A 26408-nucleotide genomic window follows, 5' to 3' on the forward strand; every position below is an offset into this window, starting at 1 on the left:
TAATTTATTAATAGATTAACATTTTTAAAAGCTGTTCTAATTACATGTAGCAGCAAGCCCTCTGATATGCAAGCAGTGCATTTGCCTTAGTGTATTAACTTCTATTAATGTTATTTTAATACATGCTTTGAACCAGAGATTATGAGCATCAGTTCTGCAGGAAGTTTGCTTTCAGGAATATGCTATGGAAATCACCAAGGAAGCTTTTCCAGCTGAAGATCACAGTACAAGACACGCACCATTTTTATTCCAGGCATTTGTAGAATTGTTCTATTGATCAGGCAATTTATCCAAAAACCCTTCACCTCTCTGAGGCCATATTCCAGTGACAGCTCAGAGAATACAGGGCCAGTCAGAAATGGGAAATAAAGAATTTGGACACTTTCAGAAACTTGCTGAAGCAGGGTGGTAGGATGAAAAACTTAACCAGCAGAGTACCCCATGTGCTCCAGCTAGCAAGCAGAACACTTTAAACACCCACAGATAGATGGGATACAGCATAAATCAGCAAAAGCCTCCACCTGTAACATCTTACTCAATTGTTGATAACTTCTAATACTAAGGGATTTATTTCATATTCTGTGAATTTGGAGAGGTTTTCAGCATTTTTCAAAAACTTCTTTGGGGATAAAAGGATTCTTAAAAGTCAGAAGGCATCTGTTTGACTTGACAAAAACATATAAAAGAATTAAAAAAAAAAAAAAAAAAAAAAAGAAGTAAAAAGAGAAAAAAAATCCCAAATAATATATATCCTACTTCAGAGAAATTACAATAGAAGCATTATTATACTAATACATGATTATTTAGAAGTATTTCATAGCCCAAACTCAATTTATAAATTAAATGGAACATTGCTGCATTTCAAGGCTGCCAAATCAATGATTCTGTATATTTTTATCAGGGATCATGTATTAGGGAGATAGTGAGGAAACATCATAGTTTCTCTATCCTAGAAGAAGTAGAATCAATCAAATTTAGCTTTTTTGCAAGCAAATACAAATTATTGAACTGTAGTCAGAGAAAACAATTTAGTTATCATGAGATTTAAGCAGGGAAAGGGAGAAATATTTTTAGGTTGCCAATATTTCAAATTAGTCATAATTTGATCTTAGCTTAATTGCAATTACTGCTTTTTCTAATACTAATTTTCCTGCCAGCTGGAAAGTAAAATTGATTGAAGCTACTGTGGTTTTTTTAGATGTCTTAAGTACACCATAACATAAAGAACATCACAAATATTTATTTAAAAGAACTCTGAACACAGAAATTTCTCTAAGATCCAGTGTGATTAACCGAATACCCCCAACCCATGTTCAGAACGTGTGTTACAAGGGAAGGGACACTGACCTACTGATCTCCTGAAGATGAGTGCAGTGGTTTTCCTGCCAGCAGGCACTTTAAATAGGATATACAAAACCACAGTGCTGTTGTGAAAACCTTTGCATGCACTTCCAAACATTCTTACAGTGAGAGTTTTGTTAGACATCCACTTTCTAACTTGGAATAAATACTGCTAATAAAAACCCACTTAAACCAATGCATATTGAAAACAACTAAAATATTAAGACTAACATTTCATAACAGGGATTAGTATGATATAAACCTCTTTCCAAAGGTCACACTGTACAAATCCTACTAATTTAAATGGAAATATTACCTTTGAACTGAAAAACAATTTGGCTTGTACAACCAGCATGCACTCCAGTTAGCATGTAAATTTAGTGCAGCATTTACCACTAATGTTCAGCATGGTTTGAGGCATGGTATCCAACAGACACAGCCCAGAAAATTCAGGTTTGAGTGGCTCATTAGCCCAACGCCTGAGAGCACTACACTTGCACACTCACAGTTGTTCTGGAATGCACCCGGGTGTTTCTAGGGATATACCTCCTGTATCTCTTGTAAGGAATAAAGGTGACTATACCTGATCCACATTATACCTGGTTTAGAATCAGAGACTTTCAACTGAAAATGACAGAAACTGGTCACAACAGCAAATAATCTAAATTCAGTGAGTCTCTCTCACACCATCACTTTTCATTGCAAACACTTGCAGCTTTGGATAATTTTACTCTACCATTTCTTAGTTACTTCACTAGGCAATTCCCAAACAGTCCTTTTAATATAGCTGAAAATATATCTCCTGATAACAAAAAAATTAAGCATTCTATTTTTACTTTCAAGTTTTACAGTATAAACCATCTTAATATAACAACCATATGTAACATTTTCTTAAGTCAAATATGAACATTATTAACTTTACCAGTTTTTCTTTTCAAAACCATAGACTGCCATGAGTAACAACATACTATAGAAAAGGGGCACCCATTATACCTTAGACTTACGAAGTATTCTGCATTATTTGTACATTTTTGCCTGGTATCACATATGATAATGGTACCATAGTCTTAGATTGGTTTAAGCTGCTAATGGAATAAAGAGATCTTTATTATATCTGAGAGCATGTGGCAAAACCCTCTAACATAAAAAGTGTAGAGTTTAAACTGTAAAATCTCCAGAGGTCAAATTTATTCTTGCTACTTCACACCTGAGAAAGCAGAATATGTTCACCTCTGATGCAAGACCAGTGATTCTAGGAGACAGATCAGCTGAGCCAGACCTATGCTAACTATAAGATACAATATGTGATGAAGAAAAGGATAAAAAGAAGTGCTTTGATTTGAAATACTTTTTGGGACAGTAAAATTTAAAAGCTGTATTTTAAAATATGGTCTTTCTCTAAGGCACCAGACCATCATTTTTTAAAAGAAATGCATTTCTCATTCAGAATTGGAGTCAACAAATGGCAATAAATTGGTGAAAGCCAGAAAACAAAAACCAAAGGAACTGACACAACATTGATTTTATGAACTTTCTTTGAACCTTCTTTTCAACTTTGAAATTGAAGAAACTAAAAAGGAGAATAACTGAATTTACATAGAAACTTCATAACCAGCACAGCTGATGAAATCAGCAGCACCAACTCCAAGCATTTCCCACAGGCCACCACATTAGCACTCACTGGATAAAAACTCCTGAATGTAATAAAAAGCAGACTGAAGTGATGCTGTACTACAAAAGGTAGCTTGGATATCAGCAATCAAAACTGTTGTTATGGCACAAAAACTGCAGCAATATTTTTCCTTCCCCCCATTTCACAGATGCTGGCAAGGTATTGAAATGTTGTAGTGAGTCCCATCACAAGACAGACAAAATAAAAGCCACAGATAAATATCTGTCAAGACTGCAGCTGAAAGGTATAATCTTTTAACTTGTCAGTCTTCATGTATGAAAAGGAAAAACAGAAAGGCTAGAACAGGGAAAGCATACGAATAGCCTAGGATCTATACATTTGATTCTTGTTTTTAAAGGGCAAGAAAGTTGCCTGCAGCTTTTCAATGCCTGTATCAATTGGGAAAATTTGTATGGTGCTACTAAAAAGGAACTTCAGCACTTAATCTTCCTCTGTCCTGCAAAAAAAAAAAAAAAAACAAAAAAAAACCCAAAAAAAAAAAAAAAAAAAAAAAAAAAAAAAAAAAAAACCCAAGCAAAACTTTGCTTTGGAATAAATTTGTATAAATCTGAATACAGATATGATTGTTGGAGGTCTTTGGGAAAAAGAAAAACAAATAACAGACAAACAGATTTTTAGTAAAAAAAAAAAAAATTAAAAAAAATGGCTTGAATCAGAAAAGACTTCCCAGTATGAGGAGAGACAGGGAGAAATATCAATTGCAATTGGGCCAGGTAAAAACAAGATTCCAACAGGAAGCAGCAGGAAGAGAAGTATCCCAGGCATTGGGGAGTTCAGGGGTAGAACAGGATGAAAGGGCAATCACTGAGCTCAGGACAGAGGTGAAGAAGACAAAGCAAAGTTTGCAAAATTTGGAAAGGATCAAGATCTCCAACATTAATACTGGTTCAGCACCTTACTCAGTCTGTCACACCAAGTGTGCCACCTCCAGAATATTTTTGGAACACCAGCTCCTCTTTTACAGAAGAGATTACTGATTTCACCATCTGCATCAGGAGTCTTACCACATGTAAAAGGAGTATTACATTCACATCGACATTTACTCTCAACTGAAAAAAAAATTGTTTTACATTTTTGGTTTCTTCTGTACAGGAACTTGGCATTTCCTGTCTGTACTATAGATATAAACCTAATCTCCTCATGCTTAGACTTTATTGTTGAGAGATGTAATCTACCTGAAATATATTTCTTCCTTCAACTTAATTATTAATATTCTTTAAAATAGAAGTGAGTCCCTACTGAACCTGTACTCATTAAAAACTTGGTACTTTCCACAAGCCTGTGACTGTGTCTGTATTCTCGACAGGTCTGTACTCAGGCAATTGCATTGTCACAGTACAACATAACCCTTGTAAAATATCAACTGGAGAAAATAACTTTTAGACTTGCCAAATAAAAAATCCTTGTTGTGTCATGCTGCTAATACAGAATGGATACCTGCATTGCTGAGAAGGATGAGACATCCCTAAATATGCAGCCTGTAGGTACACCTGTACTTTACAGCACAAATGTGTACTGTAAGAGAAGGGAGAATTGCCACATGTAAATTGAAAATCAGATTATTTGCTGACTTATGCCTACAGAAACAGCAGCATTTCAGAACTCAGAAAAATTCAAGGCAGAACAGTGACTGTATGCAGACACTTGACACTACAGACACTTGAATTATTCTGTGTGCAAAGCCAAAGCATGAGGAGCACGGAGCCCTGCAGAGGGCTGGGTGACATCTCCTAAGTGGTGGCTCTGTTTGCAGTGCCAGCAAGCCAAGCCACACACACGAGTGCAGGGCTAACACACTGCTGAAAAGGAAGGAAGAGGACATGAAATAGAAGGGGGGAAAATGAGAAGAGAAAGTTAACAAATTAAAGCAGCCCCAAACTGCCATCTGACAGAAGACTCTATTTTAAATTCTGTTGTTTGATGCCGTGTAAAACCACAAACTAAGCCAGGAGAAAGTACTTTATCTTGCCAAAGGAAGAAATCAAACCCAACCATATTATCAAGCAGGAAAAGATCAAAATCAGAAAAATATGCGTTAAAATAGAGATGCTGGGGGATACTGTTTAATGTTGAGGTGTGGAAAACCGAAATGGGAAAGATGCTCTGTGAAGGGCCCTGGAAAAAAACTTCAAGGATTCTTGGTGCATATCCAAGTTCTGTACTGCAAGAACTTCATTAACAAATGAACAGTATAACAATAATGTCAGACCCAAGAACAGGATTTTAGGACAGGTGGAAAGATCACCTGCTCACATTGTGCCAAAGGCTACACGGGAGGCTCAGTGGACCCAGGAGCCAACCTGAGATGACACAGCCTGCATTCCTTCCATATGTTCCTAAAACAGAGAGATCCTGCCCTACCTGTTCATTTACAGCTAGCATACAGAGAATTTTGCCAGCTTTTGCTCTTCCAAGGCAGTACATGTTCAGAAATTGTTAAAACAATATTACAGTGATGGACTTTAATAACAGCACTCCAGCGGCTGATGGAGCTGATGAAATCAATTCCTGTGCAATAACCAACCCACTGCTCTCCAAAGAAGCTGCAGGAACCAGTCAAGGCAGCTTTTGATGCAAGAGCACACAGCCTTGGTAGAAGGGCGGGTTGAGTCTTGGCAGCACGGCTAATAAATGTAATTATAATGATAAAAGCTCACAAATGGCTTCATTCTACACTGTCACTCACAGCACAACCTGCTATCGCTCACTCCTGCTGCACACAATGACCTTTGTCATGCTTGAGAAAACAGCTTCCCGCTGTGATTTGACTCTTACTGAGTGGCCAGATGGGGCAGTTTTGCTTCATTATTTGTGCCTGTGAAGTGGAAATGCCAACAGAAAGATTCATTACTGTCAAGATCATCTCTGCAAAGCTCCCTTGATTTATTAGGGCATAAACTGCTGTACCGGCTGTAATGAGACATAAATGTTCTGTAAAGCCTATGAACTCAAGAAGGAAATACACTGCCATCAAGAGGCTTGGGGTCTAATTTATTAACAGCTTCTGTCATACAAGCAGCACTGACTGTGGCAGTTATAGGAAAAAAAAATATAAGAGATTTGCCAATGACATGTTTACATAAAAGAATCTCTTCTATTTTTTCCTGAAATTTGTTCAGTGCTGACAGGTGAAATGCAGTGGAATTGATAAATATGATAAAATATTAGCATCTCTCAGATTCTATTTAACGTTGAGATTATGATCCAGACTTATAAATCATAGGAAAAGGAAGCTTAAGACTCAAGTTATCTTGAAGGGAGACAATTCTCTGTCCAACTTCAGAGTGTTCTAGATTTTTTTTTAAGCCCTACAGTTTGTGAGGCAGTCCACATTCTCTTACATTCTTATTTGTATCATAGGATCTTGCCTACTTTGGTAATTAGCACAGTACAACACTCCCAAAATATTACAACTGTTTATGACAACAAACAAGTGTCAAAGAAACACCAGAACTGCTTGTTTGTGTGTGCCATGAAGTACAGGCATTATTTGAACAGAATACATCAGCTACTTCATCCATACTGAGAGCATGTAAAGAGCACTTCAACCACGCAGGAATAATTTAATATTCCACTGAAAAAGGGTTTCTAACATGGGCATGAGGAGTTGGAGAGGCTTTCACAGTCTCCAGCCCTTAGGATTCTGTGTTTCCATCAGTAACAGATTCATCAGATACTTACACTGATGAAGCAAACAACAACCAAAACACAAAACACGTAACAACAATAACAAAAGCCAAAATAACAGAAACCAAAATAGCAAAAACACAGCACAACTTAAAACTGGGTCCAAATCTGCATCCATGGTAAAAACTCTTCTGCACGTTCAGGAAGAATGTAAAGCGTTATGTTTACATTCAGTCAACACATTAGAGAATAAATAAAATTACACGGTTGTACAAAAGTTCCTTCTAAAACATTATTAATTTTTCATGCACCTCTTCTGAAACTTAGAGATGTACATGCACAGTGTAGACTGATTTTCAGAATGTTATTTCACAAAAGTTTTTGCAAGAAGCTATGCCACAAAAGAGACTTCTCTAGTGGGAAATATATCACAATCTGAGCAATCCTACACAGACAATTTAACCCACATAGAACTTTTTACTAATAAATATTCAAAATTAATGGAGAAAAATAGCAGTACAAAGATATCTGCTTATGATGGCATGATAATCTTGCCCATGCTTCTAATTTCATAGTCCAGCCTCACTCAGAGGGCAATTACACTTTGTACTGGCACAGCTCCTGTGAGCAGCTCTGGATCATGTAGTTACTGTAGTGCTGTTAACACCTGATTAAATATTAATGTGGGAGTGAACACCAGGCTCTTTTTCCACTCAACAACCCATTAATAAGTCACTTTGGAGAAAGGAGGAAAATATAACTCTTTAGTTGAGCCACTATCTTTTGGAAAGGCTAGATCTGTACATCAGTAGAAGAAATCAAGTTTATTAGTATTTCTATGCATATAAATGAACATAAAGTTCATTACAGGTATTCATAACCTACCTGAGTAGCTTCCCTTACATTAATATTCCCTTATGGCTATTAAATGTTCCAACATTTAAAAAACAGCACGCTAAACCATAACCAAACCAGGTGTTTACTCATTTATTTCTCACTCAATGAGTGACAGTTTTCTAATGAATTATGATGTTTTGAAAATGGGTGAAATATGGCAACATTACAACCCTTAGAGCTAATCTCAAGTTCAACTATCTTCCCCCTCCTCAACAAAAACAGCTGTGGTTATTTACACATCATGACCATTTTTGTGCTGAATTCCTCTCCTTTTCCTGAGAGTCCCTGTGGTTTAGATTGTGCACAGCCCCTGTCCATCCCCACTAACCAGTTATCCTTTAAGATAATTCTTAGTAGTTATGTGAGTGAGCCTCTGGAAGAGCATGTCTGAAAGCTGCTCTGGTGCAGAGTGGCACAATTCTCACCAGAGTACCCTCCATGGATTCAGGAGCTGGATGGAGGGATTCAGGAAAGGAATTTGCTAATGCCCTTAAAGGTTGAGTATTTGTCAGCTGAGAAGTATGTTCTGACTGGTTGCCAATGATTAATGGCTGTCATCTGCTTGCCTGGGACAAGAGAGCATTTTGAGCTACTTTTGTGAAGGCTGTGAAGGGGCAGGGGGACGAAAAGACATTCCATCCATCCTTGCTGCTCTGTGACCAAAAATGGCCTGACCTCAGTCTAGCCGTGTCTACTAACTTGGGCAAGGTATGTGAGGATTTTATCATGAACCAAATTATTATTTTGAAAATTTTATTTATTATTTCCTATTGCTAATGCAAGCAGAGTACTGTCAAAGACTTCACTTTGATATTCACCTTTGCATACAACTGATTATTGCACATAATATTGTTAAAACCATAGGGAAGCATTCATCAATTATATTGATGGTTCAATGGCTTATTAATTATTGCTTGCTGCACACAAATTCAGAGCCAAGTGCATTTTTCTGTCTGAAATGGCACAAACATGATGTACCACAAAGGCATCCTCAGATGTCTGGCTCATCTCTAGTTTCCATACATGGCCTTTTAAGGAGAATTTAGGTCAGCCAAAATAAAACAGTTTGTTTCAAAATGCAGTGCCATATGTCAAAATGTACTCAGTCAGCCAGCAAAATTTTTAGCCAAAAATTCGGTATTATCAGATATGATACTAAAATGTCTGTACTCAGTTTTCTCATGTTGCTTGCATACACATTTGAATATTTTCTAAAAATTTGGGTTTGGTTGCTAAAATGTATCAAAATATTTTTTTAAAAATTACTGTCATAGTTATTAGAATTATGCTGATATACATTTTTTGTTAATACATTTGTAAGCTAAGTTTCTATTATGGGCTGAGTTCTGTCACCCTTTTCAAAAAAATTCTAAACAGTTCCATTGGCTATATAAATACTGTGGGTACTACTCATCATGGAATCAGTGGTAAGTCAGGGACATAGCCCCAGAATTGAACATAACTCCCGTTTTGACAGGATTATACTGAATAACACACAAGACGCTGCTAGAAACTACCTCCAGCAAAGAAAAGGAAAACTTATTTCACAAGGCAGCTAACAGGACCTTTTGTCTTGGCAAATATTGCCCCTGTGTGAGAGACAAAGAGAAAAGAAAACTGCTATTGATCTCTACCTAAAGCTATTTTCTACAGACATTCTTCCAGGAGAGCTGAGCACACAGTGCTGATGTATTGATCCAACCTCAGCAGCGTGTGCTGCCCAAGTGCCACTTCCCAGGACAGCAGAGCCCAGAGCACAGATGAGCTGGTAAAAATCAGACACAGGCTGTCCCAAAATGGACCCAGCAGAAACAAACACCGCATTTACAGCACTCTGATGAGCAGAGCCCAAAGCCTGAGGAGACACTTTGATACCCTGGCGATTCCCTGCCTGAACTGGAGATGTGACCCTGCTGCTGTTCCCAGCACCACACAACACCTGCAGGCACTGCTGACCCCGCAGCACAGCAACAGAGGCTGGGGGACAGTGAGGAGAAAAGAACTTGGTCTCACTAAAAGTCCAGAATAATTTCTGAAAGGTGGTGCTTATTTCCAGCACAACACAAACCATAAGATCAGTACTCAAATTCTACACCAGGAAACAATGGGGATCTCAGACTCACTGCATTCCCTAGACAAATTCTTGGTTCCCACTTTAAATTGCCAACAGTACGACTGCAAAAAGGTGGTGTTCCCACAGACTGGGGACTGATGAAGGACTGCTTTTCAATTACAAGTGACAAGAAATGGATGGACAGAAAGAGTCTAACCAGAGTCACTTTTTCACACAGGATGAAATTCATCTTCCATGATTTTTTTGTGCCTATAAAACTTGGTAGCATGAATATTTTATGAAAACTCACCCCTAACGTGATGCAAACCTAGCCAAAGCAAATGTTTACAGTTTTCACCCATCCCTACCACAGATGTTTCAGTATTTGGACAAAACTCTAATTTTATGAAAATTCAGCCATTTCTTTTTCGCAAGATGAGCAAACTCAATAAATGTTTACTCAGTTAATTTCACTCTTGCAGAATAAGTGAATAGAATAGACAAAATGCCTAGGATTCTTTTTTTTTTTTTTAGCAATAGTTAAAGATTTAGACTGAAATATGATTCACTGAAAGGCCAGTATTATTCTATCTTTTGCTGTTTATTCTTAGGAAACCTTCGTGGTTGTACTACTATCTTGTATTATTAAATTAGCTAAAAAGCACAGAAACAGAAAATATCCAATACATCATAGACATTATTAAAACCCCAAAGAATTCTCCTTCATCAGAGGCTGAAATACTGAACCATTTGATTAACTCTTAGAAAAATTACTTTATTTTACAACACCATCTATTTTATTCTTGCCAAGAGGATTGTCCAGCTTGCCTAGAAGATTTGTCTGTTCTCTCCATTCATGCAAACTTCCAAATTTTCCTTTAGGCATCATGACAACAGAGAACAGTCATCTTTCTAAGGGTGTTTGTGGCACTTTTTCTCACACAGGGATAACTTGTTCCTACTTATTTTTAAAATAGGTGATGTGAACATAAAAATATTACCAGAAGTTGCTGACTATTTCCAGACCCTATTGAAGCATGAGAGCTAAGGAACTTGACCACAGTTTCAGAAAGAAACAATTTTCCAGGAAAACAAACCCTTAAGTGGCTTCTGTCCTGAATTGTCCGGGCTCTGTAGGTGTTCTATTTTATGAACCTCCATATAACATATTTCAAAATGCTTTATAAATATTTATAACTGTTCCTATTTTCATAATAACATGCCAAACAGCAGTCATTGGCATATACACTTTACTACTACAATAGATTTTAAAGCCTTCACCAATAGCAACCTGTGGATGAATCAAAATCCTTCATGATTTTCAAGATATGTCTAATGACTAAGATGGCAGAATAAAGACTTCTGTCTTCTAACAATGCACTAAACTCAGCTTCAATGTTAAGATCCAGCAAAAAGCTTCCAAGAACTTGTAAGGGGGAACCTCTCTGACTGAACTGAAATCTTAACAGAACTCAGTGCACAAATGATATCCCACAGAAGAACATATTTATTCAGATGTGCAAATCCCATTCTGTCAGCTCTGCACAGAGGCAATTATGGCAAGGGTAGTAGAGAGGATTATGGGATGATGGAATTTAGAACCTCATAGAAAAGAGTAGGTTTTTATCAGTTTTGCAGCAGATGTCTGTACGTGGGAACAGAACATAAAAGTTAAGTCTACAGAGGCTGCCATGTTCTACAAAGTGTCACAATGCAGTTAATACTGTTATGCCAGTTTAGAAAAAGTAGGTATAAATACAGTGAGATAAACAAACAGTGCTCTTTAAATGGGTATTCTATAAAATGCATAACCACTAACAAAGTTAAAGATTCAACCACTCAGAAAGAATCAGCAGACCCACAACAGAGTTCTAAAGATGGGATTGTTTGGATAACTTGTTTAGTTCCTAATTCAGTAAAGCGCTTTAATGTATGCCTGAATCCGTTGCTTTGGTTAGCAGGGATGTAATAACTCACATATGTAAGCATTTCACTGAAATGAATCCTAAACTAGACATATATGAGCCCCTGCATGGAATGAATCTTTCGTACTGCCTTGATATATGTGCATGCATTGAGGGATTGTTCCACAGCCAGACACCACGAAGGATAACAGAGGTACTCTGGGAAAATGGTATATATGAATAATAATTTCATATAAACAACGTCTGTTGTACTTCCAAACCAGCAGAATTTGGCCTCTCAGAGTAAAATGAGCAAGAAATACCATTTGCTGTATGTAATGGGATGCCAACAGGAGAATACTATACCAAACATTTAACTTCCTCTCTTTGTAACATTCCCTTTCCAAACATCTCCTGAGATTTGATATTTAAACATGCAATTTACCAACCTTCTCAACTTAATGCAAACATCCAACAGAAGTTAAAGTTTCCCTGCGTAATGAAACAACACACTATGGCTTTTTTTCATACAGTGAGAGTTACAGAAAATAGGAGTGTATGAAGATTTCATTAAGGGAAAAATGATACAGGAATGAACTAAGAATGGATCATACAAACAAGGTAGAAATATAGTTCAGAATTCAGATGAAAATGTCTGAAAACAGCTATTTTTTTTTTTGTGGTCCAGTTTTCCAGGGTACTTGCCAAGTGCTTACAGGCTGTTGGAATTGCCATACCTCACCAGAACTAGCAAGGAATCTGACCTATAGATTAGGAAAAGATGCAATAACCCATTTTCCTGTTTAATCCTCACAATTGCAGTCTTCTCTACTCGTACTCCTGCATCAAACTGAGGCCATTCCTCTCAGTCACAAAAAAATCTTTAATCCTATTAAAGTGCTTGTCCACTCCACAGTGCTGGTTTTGATTCAAGCTTAATCTTACATTTAAAAAAGCAAAACTTATAGCAGGACATCATAAGTACACTTTTCTAAAACTTACTCCAAAATACATGTGAATTTTTCACTCTTCCCTGTTTGTCAAGTCAGTGAAAATTCTTCATTTGGTAACTTGTGCTTCTACAGATCAGAAAATACTTATTAACCCAGTCTGCAGATCTATTATATCCTAACTTCAGGCTACTGGTGGAGGACCCAGAGATAAGTGAACATAATCCTAATTTTATCTCTTGCACCAACTTAGTTTTCACCATGACTCTTGGCTGTAATGTAACATACAATATAAAATAACATTATTTCAATTCTTTCTAAAAGGCAAAGTTTAAACAGGAAATTCAACAAGACATTCAATCCAACATAACCTTAACTCTTTTTTACTATCTATACTTACTTTTTTAAATTATAGTAATCCAAAATAATTGTTTGGAGTACTATATTATCCTTTTATTGTCCAATGCAACCAAATAGGTTTTATATATGCAGCTATGGTCACCTTTTTGGTGGTGGGTCACTCACAATTAACAATATACATTCTTGACATTTTACAGAGACTGTTGATGCTCCTCTAAAATAGAACAGCTCTGACAAACTTCAACATCTCTTTTCTGTCTGTAATGTTTAAGAAGATGCATTCGTTATAAAGAGAATTAAAACCAGTCTATAAACTGAATCCTGGCTTTTAGGATAACTGCAGCATTTCACAGTTTAAACCACAGAAACTAAAATACAGTTTTTATTATGCTATTAAAGAACTTCAAGGAATAAATGATCTCACCATTTCCTTAAGCACATGACACAATTCTTCACAAAAAAACATTACCTCAAGAATAGACATAGTCCACAGAATAGAATTGGAATATTTGTGCAATTACCATGCCCACTTTAACTGTCTTGCTCCTGGCATGATAACTTCATCTTTAAAAACTAAGACCTTACAGCACATAAAATATCAGGATAAGGTTTGGTTGTTTGGGTTTTTTTAGTAATCAGAATCCATAATATATCAGCTTCTTATTATGATATTTGCTTATTATGTTTTACTCTCTCGTTAATAATGGCCATCAGCCAAACATTTCAGCAACGAGGAGTTTTATGCCAGAGGCAAATGATGATTAGTTGTAGTCATCTAGGCACCTTTTATGGACACCTATTTTATCTCAAATTTTTGATCTCTCTATGTCTACATAATACATAAAAGTTAACTTCTTTTTTTACAAGGAAAAAGAATGATTTTTTTGCTACTGATAATCATGAGTTCCCAAAGAGTACTTTGGATAATCTATTTTAAATTGTGGATTATTCTCCATTTAGATCGTCCCTTACTTTTAAGGTGTTCTGTATGACTAATGGCTGATTCACTTTTGTATCTATTTCTGATTATAGCATAAATATTAGCATGGTAAGGGCACTTCTGATATGCATTTTCAATGGATATAAATTATCATTCCATCTAAAATTCTTCAAACATTCAGACAGCATTAGTCCCTCTATGATTCTAGCCAACAAGTGACTGTTTACAACAAGCAGTAATCCTTCCTCTGGCAGTCTATATATATCCTGAGGATAATATTTAATTACCATTATCTTCACAAAAAACATCTCTCCATTTTTTCAATTTAAACACTGCAGGATAATTTTCTTCCTGGCAAATTAAATTGATAGGTGACTGAAAAAGATGTCTTAACTTCTCTGAGTGTCATATAAAAGAATTCAAGTACAAATACTAGTGACAAATTTGTAGAAATCTTTACGGTCATTTTGACCAAAAAAATGTATTTACCGAAACAGGACCAACCAGCCTATATTTCTCTCTAAGAGGAGAAGTAATAAGGCAAAATAAAATCTTTTTTCAACTTTTTATTTTTCAAAATGAAATCACACTTGAAGCAGGAATCTAGCTGTGAGGAGTTGTTTCTCTTTATCCTGAAATAAAAAACTTCTGTTTGATCTCATACCCCATCTTTCATCACACTAAAGGAGTGCCTAAAAAGATAAGTAATTAATGTAAGTTACATCATAGCTTGAAAGGCCTACGAAGTGTCTGGACCTTCTTTTGTTCTTGAGATAAGCAGCAATAAAGCACCAGGTTTGTGTAGCAGTAATGGCATCCCCCTCCAAAGTACGTCAGACCCCTCAGAAAAAAATCAGTTTAATAACATCCAGACAGGAGTGCACACGAGACACTCAGTTCGCTGTACGAGTGCTCCGTGCTGCCAGCACTGCCTCGTTCCTAAGCTGCAGGCTTGGGTAAAGATCTGCAGAAAGGTTTCTAAGCCTGTGCACGGCACAGGAACAGAAAGGGGATTTGTCACCACTGCAGTGCCACCATGCAGCCACCCCATTCCCTTGTAGTCTGTTTGCCCATCACTCTTTAATTTCTTGGGGATCATTTTCATGCCATGTTTTCATCTTCCTCTGCTAAAGGAGGGTAAGGAAAGCCTTCTTTCCTGTCAGAATCTAAATGTTTGGGGGATTTTACATATACCCAAAGCTCAGACATTTATTTCATATATACAGCAGTTGAAGCCAAGAGACTGTGGATCACTAAATAAACTCACTAAATAAGTTTAAAAAAAATCATTAAAAAGCAAAACAGTTAAATGTAAATATTTATTTCATAGATATCTAATATAAATGAACGGATTGGAATTAAGAGCTTTAGTGACCAAGTGACCAGTTCTCACCAGGAATGACCAAATATTTAAGAAAGCCATATATTATTAAATGTACTATAAATACTGATCCTGTAAAAGTATGCACGAAAGTCCCACATAATTAAGGAGCTATTATATATTAACTGATTATTATTGCCTGCAAATTTAGTATTCTATTATGAAATCAAACCTAAATCCAGCAAATTTTAAGGTGTTGCTCTCTGGATTCAATTATAATTTTAAGTACTCTATATAGATCCAGAGACCTGCCAGACTGTGAAATTTTTCCTATAAAGCAGATGTAAGAGTAGGTATAAACACTTAAAAGTCATGGAACTATTTATATTTTAATTTCAACAGCTCCATTCAGACACAGGCAGCATTGGCTGTTAGGTCTTTCTGCACCATAATCATTTAGCAGTTGGAATAAAGATGTGATTGAAGTTATGCTTTATATTCACCCTACTTGAAGTCTCAGCAATGATAGAAACCATCTTAAATCTCTGCCTTGTTGTAATGGTTCATAAGCATAAAGAAAATATTTCTGTGCCATACAAAATTAATTCTACCCAGAGCCCTCAGAATAATAGGAGACAGACAGATGAAGTTCTATTCCCTGTTACTTGCCCAGAAAAAGAAAGGCTGCAGAATAACGAACAAGGTAACTGGATACAGAGGTATTTTTATCCCAGATTCTCTTGCTGGATTTGATTCTAGAAAATGAGGAAACTTTAGGCGGGATTTTGGTTTCCATTTGACTTGACTTAGGGAGGAATTAGTGCTTCTGGTTTTGCATGTATCTACCCTAGCACAGAGCTATTTCACATAATTATGAAAGCAAATGCTTTTCAGACTCGGGCACACCCAAAGGGGAGGATAGAGTTCAAATTATTCTCTTGCTTTCCTCCCCAAATTTTACAGATGGTACAGCATTGTCAAGCAAAGACCTCTCAGGCCAAGGGAGCAGAACATCTCTCTCCAGGTGTCATTAGAGGTGACAAAGTTGACATCTTCCTTGAGCACCTGAGTGCTGCATTGACCAGCACGAGAAAAGAATACTGAAAGTCTGTACCCAAACTGAAATACTGATTTCCCCTTGATCTCAATGGGATTTTAGACTCTGCTCTCAATCATAGTTATGGAAGAAATGCTTTTGGGCTTCTCCAGAACAAAGAATAGATGGGTTTTGTAGAAGTACAGAACTTGACAGCCATGTAAAAACAATGGGGAAATGGAGGAGAGGGGAAGTCCTCAATTATGCAAGCACTGGGTCATTTTAGCCAGTGGAGAAAAAGCATCATGAGACTTCATGGAGTTGACAGTGAGTTAATAGGGTTTTAAATTGTTCCTTCACACATTCATGCAAGAGAATTTACTGCATTATTTTCCTTTGCAATATCACAACATTCAGAGAAGAGTCCTGCTATATTTAAAATGACAAAATATGTTAAATTATATTTAAGTAGATACTTTCTGTTCCAAGTTTACTAATTTTCAATTAGTGATTAAAATGGCTTTCAGCTGAGAACCCGAGAAAGCTTGAAGCTCTGTTAATATCTCTAATCTCATCATAATTTCATTTTTTGATGTGCTAAGGCATTTCAGCAACATTTACCAGAGTAATTTTCATGGAATTTTCTGTTAGTTACTGTTGGAATTTTCCATTAGAAAGGAAGTAGGACAGTTTCATTTAAGAGAAGATCATTACTGGTACTATCTTCTGGGAGCAGAGCTGAAGCATTATCTTTCCATCTATCTGTCTGCCTGCCTCCCCTCCCTACCCATGGCCTTTCAACCTTTTTAATTAGAATAAGAGACCTAGAGAAATACCTAAGTGCAGTATTTTGCTTGGTTTCTGATAATACATTTGTATCTCATATTAGGAGTAATAACATCGAATAAAAGCATGATTCTGGTACAACTGACATCAAAAAGATATTCTGAGACTTAATAGGACATCTTAAAAAATAAAATTAATGCAACTATATTATAGCTCTCGTAAACAAACACTTTCTTGGCACTATTCCTTTTAAATACTTATTTCTGCTACATGATGAAAAGCTGGGCTTTTATATGAGATGTGTAGATCTATTAACTCTTGTGGATTAATTATTCCCTTTTTGGTACTTCACGTGGCAGGGTTGGCTTGAATGAATCACAGAAATTTGAAAGTACTGAATGTAAGTTTCATGAATGAGAAAAATGATGTATATAGCACAAACTCATTTCTAATGCGTGAGAATCAGCTCCTTAAGATTGCACGTATGGCCTCATAAAAAAAAGGAAATAGACGTTAACAACTACTCATATAAATAAAATATAGTGTTTTATAAAAATAGCATCTACTAGGTTTACATTTAAAGTAGCAGAAGATACTAAGTAAACATGGGGAAATATTTTCAGGTTTTTTTCTTTTGCTGAAGGAGACAGAGACTCATAAAAAACCCAATAAAACAAAAGCATTCCTTCTTTCAAGGAAACAGTCCAGAAGATAATTTTTAATAGTCTTTTGATGGTCATAATTTCCTAGTTCATACAAAATATCAGGCTGATTTCCTTCAAAAACCTCAATTGCCTAATTTAAGCTACTTTGGGGATTTAACTGAAGCCATTTTATTCCCTTTCTTAATCATTGCAACACAATTTTATTTTAATGTGTTATCAGAAGGAAAATGATTTTCAATCAGTTGTTAGGCAGAATATATCTCCAATAATATGTAATAAAGTTCTCTTTTCCCTGTTTACATGGTAGATATATTTTTTTTATAACTATATTTTGCAAAGATATAAATGGTTTGGAAAAAGGAAGAAAATATGAATTGTTGTTTATATCCTGGAAGTTTGTATTCACTCTCCATCTTTAGAGATTCTCACTGACAAATTTTTAGTCCTCACAGTTGTATAAAGATTTTTTTTTCCTATGAGAGAACAAGATGATTATGTTGCAACGAATTTACCCATTTAACCATTTACTATTATCTAACATTAGATCAACTATAACTGAAATTGATACTTTGCTGACCAGGTAACTGAGGTAAACAGAAACTTCAGAATTTACTTCAGTTAGAGTTACTGCCTTTTCCTGTCCACCCCAGTATCAAAATGCAGGAAAAACATAAATTATAAGAAAGATGGCAGGCTGATACATAGATAATAGGGGAAAAATGTACATGAAAAAAAGCTATCAAGCAGTTCAAAGGTGTGATTTATAAATATAAAAACCAGCTTTAGAGACAATAAAGAGGGTGTAATGCAAAGGCAATAAATTTCAAGTGCATGGCATGCATAATTTCTAGGCACACTGACACTGCAAATATGTAGGATATTGCATTTTCAATAAGCCTTCCTTTCGAGATTAACAAATCCAACAAAGACATTCAAAGCTCTAATGCATTAAAGTGTACATATGGAAATCTTTTACATTTTTCATACTGAAACATTTCAGGCTGAAAAGAGGAAAAACCGATTTTTTTTTTTTCCCCCTACATGTTTCTTAAAATACAATTTTCAAGGCTGTATTAATACATTAAATATTTTTAGAAGAGTTGAGGGGAATATTGCATATTAACTAAAAGCTGCTCCCCAGACACCACGTCCTTGCTAAACAAGGCAGGGCTCTCCATGTTAGGCTTTTGCAGAAGAATTCCCAATGGAAACCTCTCCTGCTGCTCTTTGCAGCAGCTGTGCTGAGCGTTGTTATCTCAGATAGAGCTGTGGATTAGCACATGAAAGATGTACAACACATGTTTTCCTGAAAATACTGAGCTGACTCTTTCAGAGAATTCTTTGCCTTGCTGATTTCTTATGATAAGAGTTTGCCCCCAGTCTCTTCTTCTTAAGAGAGGAACCAACTCCAAAGAAAAAGAAAATAGAGGGCATCAGAGGCACATCCTTCTGAGAGATTCTGTGAATCTCCTTCAACACCCCTTTCTGCTAGGTAAAGTAAAACGTTCTCATGGAATATTTAAGGACTTAACTTAGGTGGAATCCCACTGAGTAAGAGAGGAAGGATTGCCACAAAACTTTTAGCTTTTACACCTTCTTTCCAGTGGAACGATATGTTTGCATAAAACAGAGCTAGAGAAGTCACTCAGAAAATAAACAGAATTCTGTAAAAGAGAAACATGACTAAAAGCTGAAAATTAAAACAAGTATTTTTTTTCCCCACAGACTACAGAACCCCATGCAGCACAGTTGTATTAATTAATTACTTGCTCAAACTGCACTCCAAAATGTGTGGTTGTTGCTTCCACAGACATATAACATGGCAAAGAATTACAAAAACTACCTAAAATAGTCCCAAAACTTACTTTAGCAGAGATAAAATGTAGAATAAAACTATTTCACATAGAGACACTAGGGACACAAGGCCCACTAGAGCTTCCTCATGAGGTAAATTCAAGGCATTTCTGCCCTACTGTGAAATTTCCAAGTTATATAACAAGGTAATTTCACTCTGGGCAAATTTCTTTATACAGATCAATAGAGCCAAACTCATTTTTAAATAAAATCTTACCAACTGTCATCTCTATCCCTCACTGCCAAATGGAGAAATTATAAATACTGAGTACTACATCTGCTCTTTCTTGTGTCATAGTAAGCCACTCACTGTCCACAGTACATAGCCATCTTTAGCTTGAAAAAGCATCGATTAATGTGCATTTTGGGAGAAATAAGAAAATCTTTTTCATGCTTAATGATGTGTCTCAGGGGAAGGATTATATAATGCTCAAAAATGTAACCTGGAGGGAAATAGTGCTTTTATATCTTATTAACCTAAGTTCATTACCACGGTAAAAAGCCCTCTCTATCCTCAGGCAACACAATATATGTATCTTTTTTTTTTTTTTTTTTCTTATTAGTGATCCAAAATCATTTATAGATCATTAGAAAGATTCTTACTGACTTTTCAATAGACATACCCTTTAGATTAGATATGAAGCTTTGGGTTTTCCATTCAGCAGAGGTGATAACATACTTACTTTTCTGTCTGGCCAATTGTATTTTGCAAATATTGTATCATATGTGTCCACAGCTCCATCAGTGATCAACATTATGGCTTGGCTGCAAATGCTTCCTTGTCCTGTGTGATTGAACTGCAAAAGGACACAAAAAAGACACATTTATATATGTCCTGTTGTATGAGGGTAGATAGGATCACACTGGATAAACATGGGTTTTGTCAAATCTCTGGTATCCTTAGAAGAAGTCGAAAATATTCAGGCTGAAAACATTTTATCATAGATTTCATATTCTTGGTGAATTGAAAAATAAGAAACATACATAAATATAGCACTACTCAAAATTGAAATGGTATTCTCCTGGTTTTGATAGATGATAAGTATTGATGCATCTAGAGGGTTTGCTTTGATTTAAATATAATTTTAAAAGAACACGTTACACAAAAAGAAGTAATGAATGATGACTTTTCTGTGAAGTACAGGAGGTACAAAACTCATAGAGAGACATATGACTATTCATATGGCATTCATTCATATTCACTCAGGATTGCATTCCATATGTTATTTTCCTTAAAATATTTATCTGGGAGAACCCAGTTCATATTTATATATTCTGAGATTCTCCTATTACCCAAGATGAATACATGTAAATAATTCAGGCTGCTGAAGTGCAGTACTTGAGCACAGGTACTCAGACAGCAATCAGCAATCCTCTGGCATATGCAAAGGAAGCTTCATCATTATACAAATGGGATTTTCTCCTGTCAAAGAGCAAATACATTGGACTGAGTCATAATATGAGCTTTGATCTCTTCATTCTGGAGTTGGTGCTCTGACTTTGAATCCATGTGTCTCCATTAGCTTTGGTTGCAGTGGTTGCAGAATAGGTTATTTGTATTACCTCTATTCTCTGTGTATTATCTTATGTATTCAAGGAACTTTGGGGAAACATCATCTTTTAGCAAAAAAAAAAAAAAGCCAAGTTGTAAAATTATTTTTATTATTATTTTTTATTATTTTTATTATTTTTAATTGCTCTGTATAAACACTTCAAAAAAAAGCTATGAAAATGTCAATAAATGGGATATTACAATTACTTGTGGTTTCCATGTACATTATCACATTTGAGGCAAGGCCTCATCCTATCACCTCACCCCTCTCTTGATGCTGAGAAATCCAAGCAAGAATTACTTTGTCCCACCTCACCAGCCTTGCTGTGATCCAGAATAGGGTAGTCCCATTTAAAAAGCAGTACCTATGTTCAGAGGTGAATTGCCTTTCAGACTGCTCCTGGAGTCATGAAAACTTATTCAGTGTGTTCTGGTTAGATTTGCACTACCAACAGCTCTGTCTTTTAAGCTTTCCACAGTCTACTCGCCCTTACATATTCACTGTTTTTCCAAACTCTTAAAACCCACTTTTCCTTAAAAAGTTCTCCTAAAAATTTCATCTTTGTAGAAATGCTTGCAGTAGAAAAGGGTGGGTGGTGGGTTCCACAAGTCCTCTGTGTTTTCTGCCTTTACATTTTTGTATCTGAATAACCACACCCACATTCAGCAACCATTTCCATCCCCTGCATCTCTCCTCAAGATCAGCTGCTTTTTATCAAAGAGAAACACTCTGCCTTAAAGGGCAGCTAATGGGGATTGACACAGTTAACTGTGCTGTGATCACTGCCTGGGTGAAAACTCCTCTCTCTGTAATTTGCAAGGCAGTCACTCCTTAAAATTCTCTCATCATGGTGGGTTTCCCAGTCTTAACCAGAACCAGAATTATTAAAGTGGGATTTTTTCATGATCTTACAGCCATTATTTTGTCATAAAGGTGAAGTTACTTTGTCTAGAGATATCTTCCTCACATGGACAATATATTTTAAAAGGGGCAAGGTATCTTAAAAGAGAAATTAATGAAGGGGAAATGCCTTTGTACATTTATTTTGAAACACCACTCTGTATGCATCTGCATTATTCTACACAGTTATCTGAATATTTTGAAGAATGAGATTAAATTCAAATACTTTGATGAGTAATATCTTCTCATATTTGTCTAAAACTTTTAATTTTATTGAATAGCAAGAGTGATGAAAGTGTTTTCCATAATAATAACAATGACAAGGGGCTTATGATGAACTACAATTAACTCAGTGATTCATCAGTTAGCAGCAAAAATTTCAATGCATCCTGACATTTACAGCATTTGGTTGTGATTAACAGTCTTTGAAATGTCACAGAATTTTATTTAATTGGCTATGATTTTTTTTAAAGGTAATCACTGCAAAGAGCACATTTGTCACCAAAAGAGATAATTGCAGTTGTCACATGACATAGTAGGTGTCTAACTACTGTACCAAGCACTTCTGTATTCCTACCCTGTATAATGTACACTGCATAAATTGACAATTGGGAAGAATTTGGAAGTGGATTTTTAAACATGCTTTTCAAAGATATCAGTAGCAAACATCTTCAAGTCTTGACAACCATAGCAAATACTGAAAGGTAATTGCAAGGCAAAATTGACTGAGTTTAATTAGTGTAACCCCTGAACCATTTTAAAATCCAACCAGATCTTTATTTGTGAAACACAAAGCTTTCTCTATTTTTTTTTTCTTTCCTACACAAAAACCGACTCCTTCCCCCTCCTCATTCACCCACTTTTTTTTTTTTTTTTTTTTTTTTTTAATGAAGAAAAGACATCCTTAGTTAACCTATAATTCAAAGAATAGGCTTCTGGCACATAAAGGTCACATCCTGTAGACAAAGTGGAAAATGGTTTGCTGTGCTCTGCTAAGGGGAGATTTGGTAGTTTTTCCTCTGGCCTAGACTGCTTAATTGAATCTCCCAGAGACTTTGCAGATATGCCTGTATAAAATGGAAGAGATTTTTATGCTGGCATTTCTGGAAGTTTACACACAGTAAGGATTGAACCTATTATACTTCCTTTTAAAGTATAAATAGAAGCAATCAATACAGCCCCTTGAAGAGAGCTGAACATAAATGTAGCACAGTCCATCATGATCTTACAGATCTCTCATCATGGGTACAATTCAGCACATGGGATTTCAGATCCCTTTATTCTCAGAACTATCAGATTATCTAATGAGATTTTTATACCATATCCATCATTATAACTCCAGTTACCTCACAGATTTTAAACCAAAGCAAACCAGATCTTGTTTCAGGTCTTCTCCTTCACTCCCTGCAATGTGATTTTTTTTTTTCAGTTTACACAGATTTGGAGGACTAGCACAGAACATCTCTTGCACTGAGGAACTCATAATGTTTTTCAGGTTCCCAAGACTCTATTTGGTGTCCACAACTCTCAATAAAACCTATAAAAACAGACTACAGTGTCCTTTACTTCATGCACATTTTTCCCATTGTCATTTTTGGCATGCACCACATGAAGGCATTAGTTCCACACTGTCTAACTGAACACATGAGCAGTGGGTGGAAGAAGATACTCCTTTTTTCATTTTAGGATTTTATGCCTGGAAAAGAATCAATCAATATTGCCCTTCAAGATGAATACACAGGAATTAGAACCATTAATTAATCTAGGATCACACAGCATAAAGGCAGGCACACTTGTCAAGTCAAACTTTTTTTGAGAATATTTGGGTTTGAGCTCTTATTTCCAAGGCACATCCTTCAATCAAAAGACACTTTGCTACTTAGTTTAGAAGAGTTTTTTTCATGTTCCAGCAGACTAACACACTTTAGTATTTTTTTCCACAAAATACAAGATTATACTTCAGGAAACATTTTAAAACATTTTCACAAATATAAACTCAGTTGAAAAAAGGGAAAACAAGAAGGAGGTGAAAAAGAAAAAGGTTCTAAAAAGTATGAACTTACTTCATTGAGCATATTGAAAGCTTCATTTAAAGCAATGTCCAGCATTCCAATTCCCTTTGCAAAAAGTTTGTCAAGGTGTTCCCTGAAATGCTGAAATATGAACAAGAAGATTTCAAATGTCAGAATGTTGTTACAACAGACTTGTAGATGATTAAGGATTTCTGAATACTTTAGATTGACTTCCCAGGTTTAAATGAGAACATACACTCATTAAAAAAATAATTCCCAGTTAATCCTTTTTGACTTTTTAAGTAACATTAAACTAAGGATGTGCTACTACAATAATAAAGCAAAGGTATCACATTTTTGGCTACTTATTCAATCAAATAATTTTGTTTTGATTTTTTGTGTTTCTATTTAGAGATCTTCATATTTTCTTTTCACTTTGTATAATAATTTTGTATAATTTCTAACTGTTTTCCCTCTGGGATTTTGGAATCTGATACTTAATAAAAATACTTCTTTCTTTAATTTAGCTTAGAGTACTCAGCTCTAAAAGATGGTAGATTCTAATCATTAGATCATTGAAGTATAAATGCAGTTTATCAGTGTCAATATTAAACTTATTAAAAACTGTTCTACACAAGAAGAAAAGGTTATAAATTTGTAAGAAGAAATTGAAGATCTATGTAGTGGGAAATAGCCGGGGAGGCAATGCTTTTGTGAAGTGCTATTTCAGACTTCACAACTGGCTAAAAAGTACAAAACAACTGCAAAACAGAAAAGGGAATTTCAACCCAACTAGGGGAGAAAAAATGACAGGGCAAGACATATACCACAGAAATATCAGTTTAAAGAAAAAGAATATGTGATTTCAGAATGAGATAAAAACCACCTTAACTCCACTTTCAGAAATCCAACAGATCTCAAAAAGCTGGAATCCCCAGCTCTTAATTAGACAAAAAGTATACTTCTACTCTACAACTTAAAGAACTCTTTTCAATAATAAACTGGTTTATCTCAGTCTCTTTTTGCTGTAATTTTGGAGCCCTTGTTTGATTGGGGTGTCTGTCCAACTGTGTGCACACACATTCCCAGGCAACTGTATGCTTAATTTCCATGTGCAAATACCAGAATGTGCAATATCTAATTGTAGACTCATATACCTAATTGACATGCATAATCTTGGTAATTCTGAATGCAAATTAGGCAGACAATTATGACAATCAGACATTGATGTCTGATTACAAAATTACAGGGTCAGAGCTCCACAGAAGTTGTGTGAGGAAGCACAGAAGTGTTCAGCTGGGGAGGTGCCTGTGATCATCCAGAAGTGTCTGAAAGACATGAGCTGAGGAGAATGAGGATATAAATCCACATGTGCAGGTAAATCAGGATAGATTTAGAATATAAATGAGAAGAAACCCAGGGTGGTTTTAATGTCCTTCATATTCTATGTGTCATGGGACAGTTACACAGAACATTAAAATCACACAACTGTTGTATATGGCTTTGGCATAACTGAAAAAGAGGACAAATTCATAACCAATTACTATGATTGAACTTGGAATTTCTCTTACAATGAGGCTGTTGAAAGCATTTTTGGTACACCCTGGTGTATTCCCCTTTTTAAGCCTCACAGTTAAATGAACAACTGTAGGGATTTGGGATCATATTTGGTCAGATGATTACATTAAGTTTTCATTCTTTGGGGATTAGGTATAATTTTCTGTCAGAATATGATAGCAACTTGCATTTTTGTTACTTCTTTCCTTAGTCTCCTACTTTTGATTTACTAGGATTTAAGAGTTAATGAATTCAAATAATTCAAGTTAAGCAATATATTTCAGCAAATCTTTGCTTGGGAGCTGACACACATTCAGAGCACTTTTCATGATTCAGAACACAGGCAAAGTTAGGGAGGTGGAGGGGACAATCTGAATACAGGCAAGAATTTGATTTTCCTTTCCCAATTCCAGATCATTCAGGCAATTTAGAAACTCTTCTGGGATGAATGCCAGAAACTGAAATTTTCCTTCATGGCAGAAGCTGTCAAACTTGTAGCCAAAATGAGACATTGATTTATCTAGCCCATACAAAACCTGAAGAATAATTTGTTAATTTGGTGGCAATTCTCAGGAAACGCCAAGGCAACTAAATCCTTGTACTTGTCTCTTATCTTACAGGCTGTTCTAATGGCCTCACAATGTTCAGTGAGATGAGGCAAGCTGACTGGTATCTGTGATCACATGAAGAGGACAAAGTTTTATATTCTGGAAGCAAATTGAAAGTGGTCACCCTCCAAGCAAACAACAGAGTCCAGTGTCTGCACAACCATCGGGAAAATTCTTTGGCCTCCATCAAAATAATGTAAGAATACTCCATGATCTTCAATATTTTGTCCTTTCCAAAAAAGAACAAAAGGAAAAGAACAAACTACAGCCATCTTCATTTGACATCTGAGGAAACAAACACATCTGAAAGCAGGTAATGACACATGATCACAGAGAACCACGCTCCAATTC

At 35.8% G+C, this 26408-nt stretch overlaps 1 protein-coding gene across 4 annotated transcripts in view; it reads right to left on the reverse strand.

The window, feature by feature from the left end:
- Positions 1-26408, reverse strand: part of CACNA2D3 (calcium voltage-gated channel auxiliary subunit alpha2delta 3) — a 386281-nt gene that overhangs the window by 170616 nt on the left and 189257 nt on the right. For all 4 annotated transcript variants that reach the window (XR_015806076.1, XR_015806075.1, XM_088171533.1 and 1 more), the window contains exons 10-11: positions 23944-24033; positions 20111-20224 (exon numbers count right to left, since the gene is read on the reverse strand). Coding sequence is in view for 2 of the 4 variants with exons in the window: in XM_088171533.1 (XP_088027659.1) it covers positions 20111-20224; positions 23944-24033 (204 nt within the window). In the remaining 2 variants the exon portion in view is untranslated. The remainder of the gene's footprint in view (positions 1-20110; positions 20225-23943; positions 24034-26408) is intronic.

This window comes from Sturnus vulgaris, chromosome 11, assembly GCF_052056855.1.
Source record: "Sturnus vulgaris isolate bStuVul1 chromosome 11, bStuVul1.hap1, whole genome shotgun sequence".
NCBI lineage: Eukaryota > Metazoa > Chordata > Aves > Passeriformes > Sturnidae > Sturnus > Sturnus vulgaris.